Source organism: Saccopteryx leptura, chromosome 3, assembly GCF_036850995.1.
Source record: "Saccopteryx leptura isolate mSacLep1 chromosome 3, mSacLep1_pri_phased_curated, whole genome shotgun sequence".
In the NCBI taxonomy this organism is placed as follows: domain Eukaryota; kingdom Metazoa; phylum Chordata; class Mammalia; order Chiroptera; family Emballonuridae; genus Saccopteryx; species Saccopteryx leptura.
This window is the reverse complement of record NC_089505.1, coordinates 107,988,441-108,008,101: the sequence shown is the minus strand read 5'-3', so window position 1 is coordinate 108,008,101 and position 19,661 is coordinate 107,988,441. Positions and strand designations below refer to the sequence as shown.

Genomic DNA, 19,661 nt, shown 5'->3' with positions numbered 1-19,661 from the left:
ATTTGTATCATTAGACATTGACTATATATATTTATTTATTTATTTTTTCTTTTACTGAGATAGAGAGTCAGAGAGAGGGATAGATAGGGACAGACAGACAGGAACAGAGAGAGATGAGAAGCAATCATTAGTTTCTCATTGTGGCACCTTAGTTGTTCATTGATTGCTTTCTCATATGTGCCTTGACCATGGGGCTACAGCAGACTGAGTAACCCCTTGTTCAAGCCAGTGACCTTGGGTCCAAGCTGGTGAGCTTTTGCTCAAACCAGATGAACCTGCGCTCAAGCTGGTGACCTCAGGGTCTCGAACCTGGGTCCTCCGCATCCCAGTCCAACGCTCTATTCACTGTGCCACCGCCTGGTCAGGCAACAATATTTTTGAGATCATCCAGTACCTTTCCCATTTAACACAGAGCAGCAAGCAGGTGACTTTGTTCAGGAGAAACATTGTTTATCTTTAGTTATTTTGCAGCTAGATTTGCTCAGAACTCCTACAGAAGATGAATCATTTGCATTCATACATTGACCTGCTCTAACTTTGCTCTTTCTGAGAAGAGTTTTAATAGAGCATGTATTATATAACATAGACGATACCTGTTTTTGATATTTTCAGTGTTGTTCTCAAATCAACTTTCAAAATATATGGTTGCATTCTTAACATCTAATGTATATTCAAATAAACAAATCATAGGATAAATGCAAAAAAACAAGACTAGCCTTTTGTGTAAGTGTTTGAGTTTTTTGGCTATTGGAGAAATGCATGGGAAGGGCACAACAAAACCCAGATGGTAACACCTAATCCTGCAATCATTGATCTGTCTGAAAATTGTGTGAAATTCCATAACTACTATCTTCCTGGGGTTTTTTTTTTTCTCAAAAATTTTTATTTACTGATTTAGAGAAAGTGAGGGAGGAGAGAAACATCGATTTGTTGCTCTACTCATCCATGCATTTGTTGTGATTCTTGTATATGCCCTTACCAGGATCAAACCTGCAACCCTGGCACATTGGGATGACACTCCAGCCAAATGAGCTACCCAGCAAGGGTGGTCTTCCATTTTTCAATTGTTTCTTTAAATTACTTAAAAATATTTTTATAAATTTTAAACAAGTGTCCACTTTTTAGTGTAATCTGAGCACTTAGTTTATATATTTAGAATTAGGCAGAAAGGCTAATAGTTATAAATACATTGGATTGTTTGTAGGAGAGTAATTCTTGGTAACTAAACATGAATTATAAGAACTATTGATAGTTCGATAGTTCGAGCCCTGGCCACATAGTTCAGTTGATTAGAAGAACATTGCCCTGAAGTGCAGGGGTTGCCAGTTTAATCTAATATCAATAAAATAAACATTAAAAAAACTAGTCTATTACTGGTGCTGATAGATTCTGAATTGCCTGTCTTTGCTGAGAATGTGTTTCAGAAGAGAAAGAAGGAGATACGGCCTAATTCTGTATTAATTAATGAGGAAGATAAGTGGTATTCTTGGATTCTGGAGCGTTTCAAGAAAGGAGATATTTCAAGGTAAAGAATTAAGAAAAAGGGAGAGGAGAGTGAGAGAAAGAGGGAGAGTGAAGAGAGAAGGAGAGAAAGGAAAGGAGAAAATAAGTGCAGAAAGAAAATATGAGCTTTCAATAGAAGTTCATCCTGAATCCATCTATGACTTGTCTCTGAAGCTGTGGTCAGACCAGCTTCACTTTTCAATAGAAAAGTATACTTGCTTTAGTTTTTGCTATTGCTCTTTATTTTACAAATATTTTAAACAAATTCTAATCTCTAAATATAGCAAACCATTGAAAAGACGTTGTTTTGTAAGTTATTTATGAAAGTTGCTGTAGTAAACTGCTCTAAAGCAGCTTAACCTATGCATGTATTCAGTCATGAAATTCAGGCTAAATATGATATTTCCCCCTATTTTCTTAGGAAATAAATGATTTGTGTTTTTAAAATATATATATATTCTCACACTGAATATATTTTAGTTTGTTAGGCATACGTGTGCACATGTGTTATGTGTGTTTTTTCCTCTACATCGTATGTAGTGATGGGGAGTGCCAAACAATGTTACCCCACTGGAACTGATGAATGTCTGTCCATTTTGGTTAGATCATTCTTACCTTACTGATATCTCTATTTCTTTACCCAGTTATGCTGTTATTGCCTATGGCTGTGCCAGCTGCCCAAAGCTGACCTGCGAGAGGGAAGGTTGCCAGACTGAATTCTGCTACCACTGCAAGCAAATATGGCATCCAAATCAGACATGCGATATGGCCCGTCAGCAGAGGGCGCAGACATTGAGAGTGCGGACCAAGCATACTTCAGGTCTCAGTTATGGGCAAGAATCTGGACCAGGTATAAATTGGTATTGTCTCATTTGTCTCTTTATTTTATACTTCATAATGTGAGCCCAAAGCTGGTAAAAATCACATTACTATATAACCAAGTATTTCCTAGTATCAGAGATCAGAATATAATTTGGCAATACTTTCAGTATTATAATTGATATGTAGCTTCCCTCTCTGACCATTATGGGTTATCTAACTTGGGTAAAATTGGAATACAACAAAATTGAATTCTCTAGGTTCTGCCTTCTTAGTAATATGTCTCAGGTTGGAGAGCAATTAGGACCTTTTGGTAGGGGCTTTTTCAACACTTTGATTGTGAGCAGAAAGATATTTGTTTTTAACCTGCACTGTTTTCCTACTAGCATTCGGTATATCACTATTTTTGGAAGTTGGGTACAGATTTAAGGAAAGGGAATATTAATATGATTTAATGATTAACCTTATAAGTAGGACTAGCAAACATTCAGTTCTAACCTTTACAAATCAAAGAAAACATTTTAAAATGTCATTGGGTTTATTGCCTTTTACTAATGTACTTAATTCACTGATGTCATTTAGGAGAGGCTAGAAGGAAAGATTTTACCATCACAACTAATGTTCTAAAATTGTTGTTTTTAATAGGACAGTTTCTAGCTTGCTGTGAAGATTACCAGGTGTGACAGCATACCCAGTGGTTTTTAGGTTTTGAATTTGAAAGCATCTTGGGAAGCAGCTGTTGGGTTGTAGTAAGAGCAAATCACAATGATACTTCGTGAGCCTAAGAAGTGAATTTCCTGAACTAAAGTGTTTTGAAATTTAAAGTCAACTCCAATCAGCAGGCCATTCTTTCTGCTGGACTCTACTTTTAAGTCTCCCAGCCTATTGGCTGGTAAAAGTCCTTTTTTCTTGGAACCATCTTTCTCCAGGGAGAAGTCTTACACAGAGTGTGGCTCAAGAAGTGTGTAAGATGCCAGTTTTGGGGATAGGCAGCTTGATACAAGACAGGATCCATTTTGTGATATTTCCTGAGGTCTAGGCATAGCTATCCTTCCAGTGAAGGGTTGCACAATTTAGAATTCTCAGTCAGGAGTTCTTTACTGCCTCTTCATTTTTATTTATATACTCCTAGAAATAATAAAATCTAACTAGGTTTAACTGGAGTTATTTTTTTGCATATTCTTCCTTCTCCCCTTAGCAGATGACATCAAGCCATGCCCACGGTGCAGTGCTTACATTATCAAGATGAATGATGGAAGCTGTAATCATATGACCTGTGCAGTATGTGGCTGTGAGTTCTGTTGGCTTTGCATGAAAGAGATCTCAGACTTGCATTACCTCAGGTGAGTTGGAAAATGTGTCCATTGCTTTTATAGTCTTGTTCTCTTTCAGGGAAAAGGATCAAAGAGACATAGTTGTCTGTCCTGTCACCTGTAGCATAAGGAAACTATAATAAAGTTCCTCTGAAGCCTGACCTGTGGTGGCACAGTGGATAAGGCGTTGACCTGGAATACTGAGGTCACTGTTTCAAAACCCTGGTCTTGCCTAATCAAGGCACATATAGGAGTTGCTGCTTCCTGCTCCTCCCCCCTTCTCTCTCTCTCTCTCTCTCTCTCTCTTTTCTCCCTTTCTACCTCCCCCTCTCCTTTCTCTAAAAAATGAATAAATAAAATTAAAAAAAAAAAAGTTCCTCTGAAGCACCCCTCTGATCATATTTTTTTTCCAGCTCAGCAACTTCCAGGGACTGTTTCTACTACCTTCCCGATAGAGGTCAATTTGCCTAGCTTGGCTTTTAAAGCTTCCTACAGTCTGGCCTTAATCTACTTTTCTGGTTTTTTCCATTTCGCTTTCATACATGCTATATTCCAGATATATAATCAAGGCTTGGTGTTTCCTGTGTCTCTTCTCTGTTATCTTACCCCTCTGTACTGTTCACAAGTTCTTTACTTTGCCTGGAACACTTTGTAATCACCTCACTCTCCCAGCAATCCTATTTTATCTCACCCTGTTTCGTTCTTATCCACTTTTCAAGGGCCACTTACGTGCTGGTTCATCTGTGATGCCTTTCCCAGCCCTCTCTGCTTCATACATTTTCATGACACTTGTGAAATGTTCCTTTATAAATGTCATCATTGCTTTTACTTCATGTACATGTTTAATTTTGTGAAACTATATTAGATTAAGGCTAGAATTACCTTTTTCCAGTTTTTTGTATGTAGTGAGCTTCCAAATAGTTTATTGAGTGAATATTAAAATATTGTCCTGAGGAGTTAATATTTACAAATTTATTATTCCTTGTGTGGATGAAATACTTGAATTTGCAATTTAGCAAACACTTGAGTATTAGAGTCTACTAATTAATGGGGTCAGGTACATAAGACATAATCTCTATTTTCAAAATTGCTTATCGCCTTTCGTAGAGAAGACAGGACAATGGCGGTGAGCAAAAATGGACTCAAGAGCTGATTTAAAAGTAGCCAAACTCAGAGTATGAAACTGACTTAACAGCTATGAGGAAGTCTTTTCATATCCTTTCCTGGGAACATGGTTTGCAGTATCTATTAGATGTGATAGGACATATGCCAAGAAAACTTTGCAAATTGGAGTATCCATTAGTTGCAAGGCACAGCGCAGTTTGGATGAGATGTCAAGTGTGCGGGCTATGCAAGTTCCCACGTAGTATCAGTCACGGAAGCTGGATCAGTAGTGGAGGGTTAGGGAGGACAGAGTTAAGCAGAAAAGAATAGAAAAGAGGTTTCAAGTCTGGAGGCCTGCTTTTAAAAAAATGTAAAGAGCCCAGAGCTTCAATCGTCTGGCCTTGTCCTTTGCTCCCCTCATGTAATATATTCATTTCCTCTAACTTCTTGTAACTGTTAACCACTCCTATTGAAAAGAAGGATCTGATCTTACTCTTATCAAGCCCTCTGGTGACAGCAGCTGCATTTATTTATAATATCAACATTAACTTTAGTATGTTTCCTCTGCAGCCCCTCTGGCTGCACATTCTGGGGCAAGAAGCCGTGGAGCCGTAAGAAGAAAATTCTTTGGCAGCTGGGCACATTGATTGGTGCTCCGGTGGGGATTTCCCTCATTGCTGGCATTGCTATTCCTGCCATGGTCATCGGCATTCCTGTTTATGTTGGCAGGAAGGTAAGACAGAGTTCTGTGCATGTTTCATTTTAAAGTTTGTTGGTAAAAGTTTGAAGGAAATGGAAAGGAGCTTATTTTAGAGCTGCCTAAAAATCAGCTGATTCTTGGATAAAAATAACTTTAATTTCTTAAATGGGTTTTCAAAAACCCCCAAGAGATCTGAAAGTTCTTGTTAACATCCTGAGCCTGGTTTGTCTTAGTGACTTAAAGGTGAAATGCTTACATTACCCTCCTATGTTATTTTGTCTCTTCCTGGTTTAACTTTTTCTGTATTAGTTTATATCTTCTTTGTCTGATTAGGTTAAATTTTGAGAAAGATGCTTCTTTGAAGTGGAGGATATGTTTTAATATAGATAACTTATATGAGAAAATTACTTGTCCTTTTACTCCCTTGGCAAAAAGATTGATGTCCTAACCTGTTGACCTGGATTTTTTTTTTTTTTTTTTTTTTTTTATTCTTAGATTCATAGCAGGTATGAGGGAAGGAAAACCTCCAAACATAAGAGGAATTTGGCTATCACAGGAGGAGTGACTTTGTCGGTCATTGCATCCCCAGTTATTGCTGCAGTTAGTGTTGGTAAGAAGCTGGCCAGGACCACGTCTCCACTCCTCCCACTCTCCCCTTTCTTCCTTCTCTCCTGCCCTTTCCCCTCCCCTTTTCACACCCCCCACCATCAGCTTGGCAGTTTAGCTAAGCGGGCCAGATGTCTCATCCTGGAGGCCCCTACATTTTATACCTTGAGAGTTAATTATGTTAGGTACTATTATTATGATTATCAACCACACTAAATTAGCATAGTTAGGGAATCTTTCAGAGAAGGTTGAATTAAAGAATATTACTTATATCCTAGTTTTTCACCTTTTATCTTTTTTCTCCACTTGCAAAGGAACCCACAAAACAGAATTACTTTTGATTTGTTTAATGTCTCACACTGTTTTGGGGAAGTAGGAAGATTTGTTTCAAAATAATAGTAATATAACTAAGATGTATTGAGGCTCTCCATGTGCCAGGAGCAGTTCTGAGTGTTTTGTATGTATTAATTCATTTATTCCTCACAGCAGCACAGCTGTAACAGAAAGATGCAGTAATTTGCCCAAGGTCACTTAAGCCTGGGACATGAATCAAAGCTGTCTGACTTCAGAGCCTGTGCTCTTAAAAACTAAGCCAATTCTTTATTTTAAATGAAAAAAACAACAACAACAAAAAAAACCTAAGCCATTCTGCCTCACATAGCAGTAAAATTTTGGAATTAACACTCCCGGGGGAACGTAACCCAAGGAGTCACTTATTTAATGTTTGGTTATTGATTTGTTTTTGAATTAGCACTTCAGCCGTGAATAGAAAGGGGGATATTAAAGCAACTTGCACTTACTGTGCTGGACACTGTATATACGTTCTCTTTTGATCATTGAAAAGCCTGGGAAGGTATGTCCAAGGTTATATGGTTAGTAAGTTGGAGCAAGATTCTAATCCAAGCCTTTCTGATTGTAAGGCCAGTTGTCATTCTGTTAGGACCCATCTATCTCTTTGGGATAGCCATCTTCTGCCTCCCCTTAGCCTTTATAATGTGGTTAGTCTGTGCTCAGGCTGGGAAGGAGAATTCAGGACAGTTGCAACTTAATGGCCTACTGACATGTTACCTTCTCTTCCCCAGGTATTGGTGTCCCCATTATGCTGGCTTATGTCTATGGGGTTGTGCCTATTTCTCTCTGTCGTGGAGGTGGTTGTGGAGTTAGCACAGCCAATGGAAAGGGAGTGAAGATTGAGTTTGATGAAGATGATGGCCCAATCACAGGTAAAGGAAGATTTTTATTTTCTTTTGAATTTATCGAACATAAGATAAAAATCAGTAAAATTTAGCACATTATACAGAGAGATTGCCATTGGATTACTTCAGATAATGAGCTTTGTAGAGGTAAAGTATTTTTAGCTTTTCTTTTTTTTTTTTTTTTTTGTTTTAGAGTTATTAGGTTAATTCCTCTGGTACTTGCCTCTGTGTGGCAGGTAGAAACTCGTAGGATTCCAAGTACACTGGTAATAGTAGTGATTATAATAAAGTCTTCAATCTGTACGGTACTTTATAATTTTCAGAGGACTTTACACAGTTATTATCTCACTTGGTTTCTTACGACAGCTCTCTGAAGAGGAAGGGTGGGGACTATTATTATTCCCCATTTGATGGGAACTTCTTTAGGATTAAAGAGTTTATGCAGAGCTGGGACTGGAAAAAGTCCTCTGACTTCTACTTTGATGTTGTTTCCACTTTATCATATTAAGTCATTTGGGGCACAGCTCTCCAAGGGGTTTTCAAGCTTCCTACTAAAATCAGCACATGACCTAAATCGTATTTAAAATCTTCATTTTTGTTTGTTTGTTTATATGTATTTTATTTTATTGATTTTAGAGAGAGGAAGGGAGAGAGCAGGAGAGATACAGGAACATCTGTTCCTGTATGTGACCTGACTGAGGATCAAACCAGCAACCTCTGTGCTCTAGGACGATTCTCTGCTTATCTGGCCAGGGCTAAAATCTTCAAGTTTGATTAGATCAGGCGTCCCAAACTACGGCCCACGGGCCGCAATGTGGCCCCCTGAGGCCATTTATCCAGCCCCCACTGCACTTCTGGAAGGGGCACCTCTTTCATTGGTGGTCAGTGAGAGGACCACTGTATTTGGCAGCCCTCCAATGGTCTGAGGGACAGTGAACTGGCCCCCTGTGTAAAAAGTTTGGAGACCCCTGGATAAGATAGCATCTGTGGTATATTAAAAAAAATAGTGGGCTTGGGATCAGATCTTTGTTTTGTGTGACTATTACTTGGACATGTCCTTTAGTTCTAAGCTTTTGTTTCCTCGCCTAAAATTGGAGCTATTTGTACCTAATTATTGGAAAGATTATATATGAATATATGGTAAAATCTCTGATGTGTGGTGGCTGCAAATAGTAGCTGTTAACTAACTGAATAGATAAGCATTTTTCTACATGAATATTTTCCATTCTGAAGAGTTATTGCAGAAAAATGCCAGACTGTTTTTGATGCTGTGCTATTTTGAATTGAGATTTTTGTTTCCATTCCCAGTGGCAGATGCCTGGCGAGCCCTTAAGAATCCCAGCATTGGAGAAAGTAGCATTGAAGGTCTGACCAGTGTCTTGAGCACCAGTGGAAGCCCTACAGATGGACTTAGTGTTATGCAGGGCCCATACAGTGAAACTGCCAGCTTTGCAGCCCTCTCAGGGGGCACACTGAGTGGTGGCATTCTTTCCAGCGGCAAGGGAAAATACAGCAGGTAAGCAAATAGATCGTTTCTGACAGCACCAGTGGTACTGTAACACACAGCATATCTGTGTGAGCCATTTCTCTGCCAGGCATGTTTCCTTGTGTCCCCTTATTCCGATTAAATCATCAGTGGTTTTGTTTTTACTTTTACAATTAGAAAATGGGCTCAGAAAGGTTAAGTGACTTACACAACATTCAGTGTTCTTTCCACTGTTCCATATAAAGAATAATGTTTAGATCCTCCCTCTACTATATTAGGCTGCCTGCGGCAGAGAGGGAAAGCACACATTTTTTTTTTTTTTAGAATTTCCAAGGCTGTGCTCACCATTGGGCTTGTCACAGGCCTTCAGTTGAACAGCACTGATGTTGTATCTTGTTGGCTTATAGGTGCTGTCATTTTCATTACCATCCTATTCCCATTTGGTAGGTAAAGAAAATCAATTCTGTGAACTTGAGTTGAGACTCTGTAAAGCTTTATGACTAAAAAGGTTGTGACAGCTGTTGCTGGAGAAGCAGTTAGTTGAATGCACTGCACACAGGTCTGGCAAGGCCTGGGAGGATGGAGGTGGGGCAGACGAGTTAGGGAGGTGGGAGAGATCAGTTGCCTTCAGATGTCTGAAGAGCTTTGAACTGGAAAAAAGAATATAACTTCTGACTCATGCCAAGAGATAGATTAAGATGACTTGGCAGAAGTTAGAGGAAAACTAATGTTGTTTCATTATAGAGAATATAGGGAAAATCTATTAAAATCCAAGGAAGGAATGGATTACCTTTAGTAAATATTCAGCTACCTATCCTTGAAAGTGTTTAAAATGAGACCAGATGGCCATTTGTCTATTAGGGAGTCAAGCAACAGATGGCAAATGGGCTGGATTCCACACCTGAGTGCTTGTCAGTCACCTGGGAGTCTCTTGAAAATAGGTTTCATGGCCCTATCCCAGTAATAGTAAATTAGAATCCCCTGGAGTGGGATTTAGGAATCTGCATTTTGAAAAGGTTACTCAAATGATTCTATAATAGTCATTGCACGAACAAGCATCTGGAAACCACCTAAATAGATTGTCTTTGTGAATGGCCTCTTCCAGTTCTGAGAGTGAGTCTGGTAGAGCTGACACTAGAACCTAGGTCTCTGATCTGATGTACTTTTCCATCGCACGGCCTCATTCCTGGGTTGTGGCACATTCATGAAGGGCATCTGAGGCTGGAGCAGTACTCCGATGGCACAGGCATCAGGCTGGAGGTTGAATGTGCAGCTGCAGGCTGTTGGTGAGCTGTTTGTGTCTCATGACTCTGGTCGTCTCTTTGTTGGGGATCCCACCCCCACATACGGGAGAATTCACTACTGTGCTTTCTTAAAATCAACACCCCTATAAATAAGCAGGCAGACATAATTGGAGACTGACTTGCTAAAACTGCAGCTTAGCCAGTCCAGCTGTTCCAGTTCTGTGAAAGCCTTCTATAGGAAGTGAATGAGTCAGATAGGTTTGACTGTGAAACCCATTATGAGGTAATACTTACGTGTACAACTAAATGGTGTTGGAGCCAAAACAGAAAATAGTAATGGGTTCTTAGCTCTGAGACACCATTGGAAAAGTTTATTCTTGTAAGAGGTTGGCTCTTCTGTGTCCTTCAGTCTCATAATTTGATTGCTAAATGTTTGAGTTTCTGGTATGTGCAAGACATGGAGGGGAGAGTGAGTAAGATGTGGTCTTCCTTTTTTGGAGCTCACAGATGAGTAGAAAAGATGTATAAATTGATAATAAAAAGGTAGGTGCTGTAGGAGCACTTAGCAGGAAGTGACTGATTGCTGGAAAGTGAGAGGAGATGATACATTCTTTGTTAAGGACTGAGTATGAGTTTGTCATCTAGAAGGAAACATCAGAGAGTGGGAATAGCATGTGCAAAGTCATGGAGGTATAAATTGTGTATAGGTGTGTAAGGAAAGTAAATATTCAGAGTGATTATGTCTTAGGACTTATGGTGAGAGGAACTAGAGAGAGCTCAGAGGCAGATAAGGAAGACCTTAGATGCCTGTTGGCAATAGGGAGCCAAGAGAAGACTTGTTAGAGTGATCAGATCTTTGTCCACATTGGACTACTGACCTTGAACTACTATTTTTTTCCTCATTGATTTGAGAGGGGAAGAGGAAGAGAGAGAGAAAGTATCAACTTGTTGTTCCATTTAGTTGTGCATCCATTGGTTGCTTCTTGTATGTGCCCTGACTGGGGATTGAACCTGTGACCTCAGTGCACTGGGACAACACTTTATCCACTGAGCCGACTGGGCAGGGCTGATGTGGAAGTACCTTAAGTTGGACTAAGGGCTACTGCAAAGAGAGCCCAATTACAGTTATCCAGGCAGGAGATATTGAGGGCCTGAAGTTAAGCAGTAGCAGTGGGGACAGAAAGAAGGGGATGATTTCAATAGATAAGAGAGAAAATGTGTGGGCATCTAGTTGAGTTACTTGACAGTTGGAGATGATCAGATCAACTAACTCAGTTTGTAAGAGAATAATGGAAGAGATGTGTGCCAGGAAGCAGACTGTCTCAGACTACCCAGGTCTCATATTAACTTCAACGCCCCCTCTTTACACAGGTTAGAAGTCCAAGCCGATGTCCAAAAGGAAATTTTCCCCAAAGACACAGCCAGTCTTGGTGCAATTAGTGACAACGCAAGTACTCGTGCTATGGCCGGTTCCATAATCAGTTCCTACAACCCACAGGACAGGTATGTGACCAGTCAGATGCCCAGGAGAGGTTGCATTTTTTGGTCAGGCCTTCAGAAGCTTAATGCCTTATGTTAAGAGTTCTGTGTACCATTTAGTGGGATACACAGTGTGTGTACCCTGTGACTTCCTTGAGCAAGTTCTTGGTAGCTCTTGATTGATTCTTTTTGTTAGCACTTGATTTTTAGAGGGATTTTTTTCTTCTTTTTCCTTTTCTTGGCTTTGCAACAGTGTAATTATTCACATGTAACTTAAAGGTCTAGGTTGATTCACTGATGTCTGTAGGTCTATGGCTTCTGCTCTCATGTTGCTCTTTGCTTGATGTGGCTCCTCTAGCCTATTTCTCCTTATATATGAGCTGTTGTGTGTGGTATGGTGTGATTGCAGCACTCCCTTCTACAGAGTTCCGGTTTCTTCTAATTGTGACACAGTAGTAAAAAGCTGTGGGTCTTCTTTCACTTTCATATTGGGGTGAGATAGTGTGAGGCTCTGGCACTTAGATGAATTTTGGAAGCTCTTTTTAAGTTTTAAAGTGGTAGAGGTGTGTGTGCCTATGTGTCTTAAATCAACAGAAAAGATCTAATTGTCTTATTTTAGTGTTAGGTTAAATTTTTACTTTTGCTAAAAATGAAAACCTCTGTTTTTGGACTTCCAATCCTGAACCCACAAACTGCTTTTACCAACAGGTACAGCATGACCCATGTATGACTCAGCATTCTGGATTTTGTTTCCACAGAGAATGCAACAATATGGAAATCCAAGTGGACATTGAAGCCAAACCAAGCCACTATCAGCTGGTGAGTGGAAGCAGCACAGAGGACTCGCTCCATGTTCATGCTCAGATGGCAGAGAATGAAGAAGAAGGTGGTGGTGGCAGCAGTGGCAGCAATGAAGAGGAACTCCCCTGCAAACACCAAAGCTGTGAACAGAAAGACTGCCTGGCCAGCAAACCTTGGGACATCAGCCTGGCCCAGCCCGAGAGCATCCGCAGTGACCTGGAGAGCTCAGATACGCAGTCAGATGATGTGCCAGACATCACTTCAGATGAGTGTGGCTCCCCGCGCTCCCACACTGCAGCCTGCCCCTCGACTCCCAGAGCCCAAGGTGCGCCGAGCCCAAGTGCCCATATGAACCTCTCTGCCCCAGCTGAGGGGAAGACTGTCTTGAAGCCAGAAGGTGCAGAAGCCAGAGTATGAAGTGGAATGAATGCTCCTGTTCCAAGAAGCACACTTGTAACTGCATCTTTTGGAATCTTTTTTTTGGGGGGTGGTTAAGGGTGGAGATTTATGTATTTTATTCTAAAGATTCTCTGGCCACAGATTTTCCCCAGGGAAATACACAATTTCTTACAGATAAAATGTGGGAAATTTTGCCCTTAGTCCCACACTCCCTCCTCCTCCCCCCTTTTTTAAGTTTTAATTTATTGGTTAAACTGATGGTGGCAATCTGTGAGGTGTGTCAAAGAGTGTACAGCTGTATGTGTGTATATTGTATGTATGCTAACGTTACCGAAGGACACATTTTAATAAAGATTTCTGTTGTAATTCAACTCCTCTCATTTTCCTTGGCTTGGGTAGTCCCTACAGAGCCAAGGGTTTGAAACAGTCCACTGTCTTTAACAGTCTCTAGATCTAAGTATTCCTAATCCCAAGGAAGAAGGATAGTATTCTAATCAGACGGCAATGGAGTCATCTATACACCAAGGATTCCTTCCTAGCCTAACAGGAAGCAAAGCCAGGCTTGTTTTGGACTGCATAGTCAGTCTGAAGAATAAGCTGAGTCAGCCGAATGAAGAAGCTGTAGATTCAAATGGACCTCGTTTGCCCTCTAGAGGCAGTGGTGCAGTTTTCCTGTTAAAGCTTTACTTGCCCTTTTCTGTATTGTAGTCACTACTAGGAATGTGTTCCCAGAGGGGAGGAAGGGATGGCAATTCAGTGGCTCTTTAGAGCGATCCCAGTGAGTGACTGCAGGAAGAAATGTACTGATTCTGCATAATCTAATCACTAAGCAATAACCTGGGCGTTTGTCATGCTCTCAGGTACACATTGCCTATTCCAAAAAGCCGCCTCAGTTTTGCCATTTTAGTTTAAGAGGGATTAAGAAATCTGACTAAAATTTGTAATGAAAGGCAAGAGGAGAAATGTGATAAAAATCTCAGCATACTTAATTTTAACTGATCTTATAAATTTATCAGAATTGAGCTTAGTGTACTGCTTGGGGTTTTGGCTGTGTCTAGAATAAGGGTCTAAGAAATGAACACTCATACACATAGCAGAAAAATTTAAAGATTCGTGAGATGTGATACAAGATTCCAAATCTGGCAGTAACTTACTTTGTGACTTTGTGATTTAGTTACTCTCCTGCCCCTAATTTCTCCAACTCAGTATTTAAGAAGCTTCCAGTGCCAAACTTCTCTATCACCTTAGCTCTGGGCCCAGAGGAAAAATTGAAAACATCCTTTCCCTGAGGACCAGATGACTTTCTGTTTCCTTTCACAGATGCACCTGCTCTTTGTCTTCCTGGCCTGTACTTTTCTACAATGAGGATGATGAGTCTGGACAACAACCAACTTGGAAGATTCTTATCTCTTGGGTACTGCAGCCAGACTTTAGCACGCTTTCCTGCACCTGGGAAAGGAAATGCTGTTAGTGGACTTGGGTCTCTGGAAAAAGGCACCAGAGAGGGTGTCTACATGTGAAAAAGGGAGCCTATTGGGAAAAGGGACAGTCTGGAAGTCTCTGAAATGCAAACTATCAACTCTAGACTTGCAATTCTCTTAGAGCCACAAGAGAGTGGTTAACAAGGATTAAATCAAGCAAGTCTGTTGGAGGAGCAGGAGTCTGCAGCCAAACGTGTATTTTTACTTAGGCTCCACTTCTGCTTTGAGACTTGGCAACTTTTCTCTGGGTCTGTTTCCATTTAGTCAAAATGGGTATATTAATACTAATTATGGGATTGTAAGGATTGAGATGGTGTACTGAAAATGTTTTTGGTAAAGGCCTATGTTTTTTCCTCCTGCAGGAATAAGAAGTAAGGAAAGGGAGATTATGGGTATCATCTAAGAAAAGCCTAGAACTCTAGACCAGAGGCCATAAAAAAGTAAATTTATTCCAACCTTTTGCAACATACTGTTTTATCTCTAGACCTTGGCAGATGACAAACCCTTCACCACCACCTGCAGACCATGAGTAATGCATCCAAAAAGTTGGTCAGTTTAGAATATGGAGAATGTTTGATTTCTTCTTGGTAGAGCTTTCATGCATTCTGAAATACCTACTATGTTTCAGATATAGGATGCATTAATGAGGAAAACAAAAGTTCCCCATGGAACTAACATTGTAGTGGGGAAAGGTAATCAGCCACAAGATCTGGAGTATGGTAAGTGCACTAAAGAAAACAAAGCAGAGGAAGTGAAGCGAGTTGCAGATGGTGCTACTTTAGATGGGTAGTACAGGTCTCTGACAAGGTAACATTTTAGTAGAATCCTGAGTGGAGAACCATGTGATACCAGGTATGAGACTAAAATACAAAGGCCCTTGGGTAGAGAATCCTTAGTCTGTTTAAACACACACACACACAAAACATACAATCCTATCTGTATATGGCTGGAGCAAAGTGGACCAAGGAGGAGAGGAGTAAATTAGGTTGAAGAGGTGACTTGGGAACAAGATTGTGTAGATTAGCAAAACAAGTTTGAAGACAAGGAAATTTTAGGTTCCTCTCAGGCCAGGAAGAGATCATCTTCAAAACCAGACAGATGGGTGCTTGCGGTCAATTTTCAAAGGGGCTAAGAATGAAAGGGTGTGTCTGGTCACAAGTCCTTGGGCCAAAGGAAAGAAAGTATTAGATATGGTAAATAGGTACTTACTCATTCCAACTTCTTTCTAATGTACTTTTTTGTACTCCACAGGCTAGAAAGCTAAAAAAAATGGTACTTAGTACCTATCTTAAACTTCCTTGAAACCAAGTTCTGAGTATAATTTAAGTTTTGCTAATTAGATGTACAAATAAGATGTAGAAGGAAAAAGTGATTCAGGGGTCATCTTTAGCTACTGTGTTGCTCCTGCAAGGGTATAGAGAGCTTAGGTTTCTCATTAGTGGTATTCCAGTAGCCACCAAGAGTTTTATGGGTGTTGAAGGGCTTCCTGATCCATAAATAACAGTGATATGTATTTGTTCTTGCAGTCAGCCTGTGGTGCCCCGAGTCCTCATCATCCTGATGCTGGCAGAGGTAGCAGCTCCATGGTAGATCAATGTGGGGGTCTTTCCTAGACGCCCAGCCTAGAGACCACTCAGCTAGGCTTTCCAACTCTTGTAAGCACCTAATTTACCTGTATTGAATCCTGTTCTACTTAAAATAGGAAGAAGGGATTTGCTTCCTGCAACTTCTGAACCCTGTACTTGGTTCCAAAAGTGGTTACAGGCAATAGGTCCTCAAAGATGACTGAGTTGGATTTGAAAGAAACAAGATTCTAGTTGCCATTGGAAAATGGTGAACTAGTAGGCAAAGATTACTTAACATCTGTGATCACCTGAAATGAAATGTCTTAGAAGCTGCCTGGGTGGTGGTACAGTAGATAGAGCACTGACCTGGGACGCTGAGGATCCCAAGTTCAGAACTCCGAGGTCACTGGCTTGAGCACAAGCTTATCAGCTTGAGCCCAAGGTTGCTGGCTTGCACACGGGGTCACTTTCTCGACTGGAGCTCCCTAGTCAAGGTACATGAGAAGCAATCAATGAACAACTAAAGTGCCACAATTATGAGTTCATACTTCTCATCACTCTCCCTCTCCTCTCTTTTGCTTTAAAAAAAAAGAAATCTTAGAAGAAAGACTTTGGCAGACATAGATGGTAGTGGCTATGCCAGAGAGGTTCAAGAAAATAAAAGGTTTAATAGTTTTACATTCTCAGCTCAAGGGAAGTATGGGAAAGCCCCAAAAGAATTTTGTCTCCTGTAGCCACAGGCTGATGTACATGAAAATCAGGTGGAGATTTCTGGGTTATTGAATTGCAACATAAGTTGAAATCATAGTTTTACCAGGTCTCTTATGTAAAAGTAGAGCATTCCTTAGGAAAGGGTGGGACTCTGAAATAAGCTATGTGGACATTTGAATGGATATGGGTAAATCCTATTGTTCTGAATGCACAGACTCCACTTAACTTTTTCCTCTCAGTCTTACTTGGAGACCCTCTGGTGGTAGTTGCCTTGGAAGGGAATGCTAGTACTTCTCATGTTCCACCCCTATTGCCACCAGATCTGTAACTACACTCAGATCCCAATATGCATCTGGAAGGCAAACGCAGTTCGATCTAAGAGGCTTACAGAAGAATTGTAAGATTTTTGTTAATTTGAATCCGCAGAAACCTGAGAAATGTTTGCAAACTGGATTCTAAAGGTATTAGACCAGGAAGAAAAGAATATAATGTTATTTTCATTTGGGTTGAATTTATTAATCTATACATTCTAGAGATTCTGAATTTAGCAGCTAGGTTGGATGAAACCTGAACTTAACAGTGGTCTACACTCACAACTGAACTGCCAAACACTCTCAGTATAGCACCGGAAGACAAAGCCAAACACATGCAGATAGAAACATTGATGTAGATTTAGCATGTGTGACCTCCTAATCTTCTAATTTTGCCCTTCAAGACTGCTCAGGATATTCCTTTCACTAGATGATTGGAAAGTACCTAGATAGGTAAGGGGAATACCTTATCTTTTTCTTAATTTTTTTTATTAATTGATTTTAGAGGGGGGGGGAGAGAGAGAGAGAGAGAGAGATCAATTTGTTGTTCCACTTATTTATGCACTCATTGGTTGATTCTTGTATGTGCCCTGACCAGGCATTGAACCCACACCATAGAGCAAGGGTCCCCAAACTTTTTACACAGGGGGCCAGTTCACTGTCCCTCAGACTGTTGGAGGGTCGGACATTAAAAAAAACTATGAACAAATCCCTATGCACACTGCATATATCTTATTTTAAAGTAAAAAAACCAAACGGGAACAAATACAATATTTAAAATAAAGAACAAGTAAATTTAAATCAATAAACTGACCAGTATTTCAATGGGAACTATGCTCCTCTCACTGACCACCAATGAAAGAGGTGCCCCTTCCGAAAGTGCGGCGGGGGCCAGATAAATGGCTTCAGGGGGCCGCATGCAGCCCGTGGGCCGTAGTTTGGGGACCCCTGCCATAGAGTATAAGGATGACACTAACTAACTGAGCTACCTGGCCAGGGCAGGGACACCTTATCTTGAAAAGTACTGTAGTGTCTACTCTCTATAGGCTGAGAATGAAGCTAAGAGTGGCTATCATTGAAATGGAATCCCTGATACCAGTAAGGATGATGGGATCCTGGGGTGATAGGCTCAGGGGCAGTCCCAGGGCAACAGAGCTGTACTTGGTCTGCATAGCACAAAGCAGAATTCCAGGTCTGGCAGAGAAGCCTGTTTTGAGTCACCAAAATGAAGAGTTATGGACACTCAATTCTGAGACCCAAAGCCCTTGAATAAAGGGAAGCTGGGTACCCTGGAGGAAGCACCCAGCATATCATAACTGAATTGTAATTCTTCTAGTCTTCCCCAAAGGAATCTCAAGCCATTAAACTATGTTCCTGTGCTTGGAGAAATGGAAATACCCAGGCCTTTAAGGAATATTTGGAAACTGGCCCCTAAGACAGCACTAAACAAGGGATCTTAAAGGTCTCTGTGATCTACTAGTTAGAATAGAGGCTTATGGGTGTTATGGGTTGAATCTTGCCCCCCAGAATTCCTATATTAGATCCCTAACCACTAATACCTCTGAATGTGACCTTATTTGGAAATAGGGTTGCAGCAGATGTAATTAAGATGAAGTCATACTGGAGTAGGGTGGGCCCCTATTCCAATATGATTGGTGCCATATAAAAGGGGACATTTTGACTCAAACACTCAGAGGGAGAACACCATGTGAAGATGAAGGCAGAGATCAGGATGGTATAGAAGGAGCCAAGGCATGCCAAAGATTTCCAGCTAAACCCCCAGAAGCTAGGAGAGGGGCATGGAACAGATTCTCCTGAACAGCTCTCAGAAGTAACCAATGCTGTCACACCTTAATCTCGGACTTCTAACCTTCGGAACTGTGAGACAATAAAGCAGTGCTTAAGCCACTCAATTTGTGGTGCTTTGTTCTGGCATATTCAGCAAACTAATAATGCATGGGGTCAAGGAATTTAAAAGCAATTTTGGCCTGGGTCTATCCCACATTTCCCATCCTGTGGTCTATTTCTCAGTTCCTATAGTTACAGTTGTAATAGACACACTTGGCCACTGGCAGAATCTTCACATTGCCATAGCGTGAAAGCTTTGTAAGAAGTCCCTGGAAGTGTTCTTCCCCACCAGAATCATAAGCCAAAAGCCTCAGTGCATCCCTGAGGGAATGGTAGATACTACCACCACCATCAAAGACAGGAATTTTGGAGTGGTGACTCCTATCTATTCACATGAAATCACTTGCCCTGTATAGGACTTGGCTTGTAGCCGTTATTTCAGATATCTCTATAAAGCAAGTCAACACCTGCCCCTGGCACCTGCAGCTGTGTAACTGTTGACCTGGAATATGCTTTTCCCGCCCCCTCTAGCCCAAAGTGCAGAGAACATGAAAAGCAGATTACCTTCACCTGTCAGGGTCAACAGTACATCTTGTTGTTCCACGTCTGTCTGGGTTATATCAGCTCTCCAGCTCTGTTGAAATCCAGTCTGCAGGCATTTGAATCATCTCCCATCTCCCAGCAGAATATCACTTGACTTGTGACGACATGATGTTTTTGGACCTAATAAGCAAGAAGTGGCAAGAACCCTGTGGAAATTAAGGGCACTTTCACCTCCCGAAGTTTTTAGGGATCCAGAGGAGTGGTCTGGAGCGTGGCACGTAATCTAAAGTAAAAGGTGAGCTGTTGCACTGTCCACCCCCCCACCCCTAAGAACTGTCGATTTTATTTTTATTTATTTTATTTCATTTAGAAAATTAAATTTAACAGAGTGACATTGGTCAACAAGAGTACATACATAGATTTTGGGCAAACATCTCCACATCTTTTAGACAGTCAATTATGTTGTGTGTTTATTTATTTACTTATTTATTTATTTTTCTGAAGTTGGAAACGGAAAGACAGTCAGACTACCGCATGCACCTGACCGGGATC

The 19,661-nt window shown here is 40.7% G+C and overlaps 1 protein-coding gene across 2 annotated transcripts in view; it reads left to right on the top strand.

The window, feature by feature from the left end:
• Nucleotides 1-15,374, top strand: part of RNF19B (ring finger protein 19B) — a 28,201-nt gene extending 12,827 nt beyond the window's left edge. The window contains exons 2-10 of one of the 2 annotated variants that reach the window (XM_066375784.1): nucleotides 2,148-2,353; nucleotides 3,521-3,665; nucleotides 5,310-5,472; nucleotides 5,935-6,049; nucleotides 7,128-7,268; nucleotides 8,550-8,757; nucleotides 11,343-11,474; nucleotides 12,209-12,704; nucleotides 13,971-15,374. In XM_066375784.1, the coding sequence (XP_066231881.1) occupies nucleotides 2,148-2,353; nucleotides 3,521-3,665; nucleotides 5,310-5,472; nucleotides 5,935-6,049; nucleotides 7,128-7,268; nucleotides 8,550-8,757; nucleotides 11,343-11,474; nucleotides 12,209-12,668 (1,570 nt within the window). In that variant the 3' untranslated portion in view covers nucleotides 12,669-12,704; nucleotides 13,971-15,374. Of the gene's footprint in view, nucleotides 1-2,147; nucleotides 2,354-3,520; nucleotides 3,666-5,309; nucleotides 5,473-5,934; nucleotides 6,050-7,127; nucleotides 7,269-8,549; nucleotides 8,758-11,342; nucleotides 11,475-12,208; nucleotides 13,021-13,970 lie in introns of those variants that run through there. The other variant, XM_066375785.1, reaches the window with a different exon arrangement.
• The last annotated feature ends 4,287 nt before the right edge of the window (nucleotides 15,375-19,661 follow it).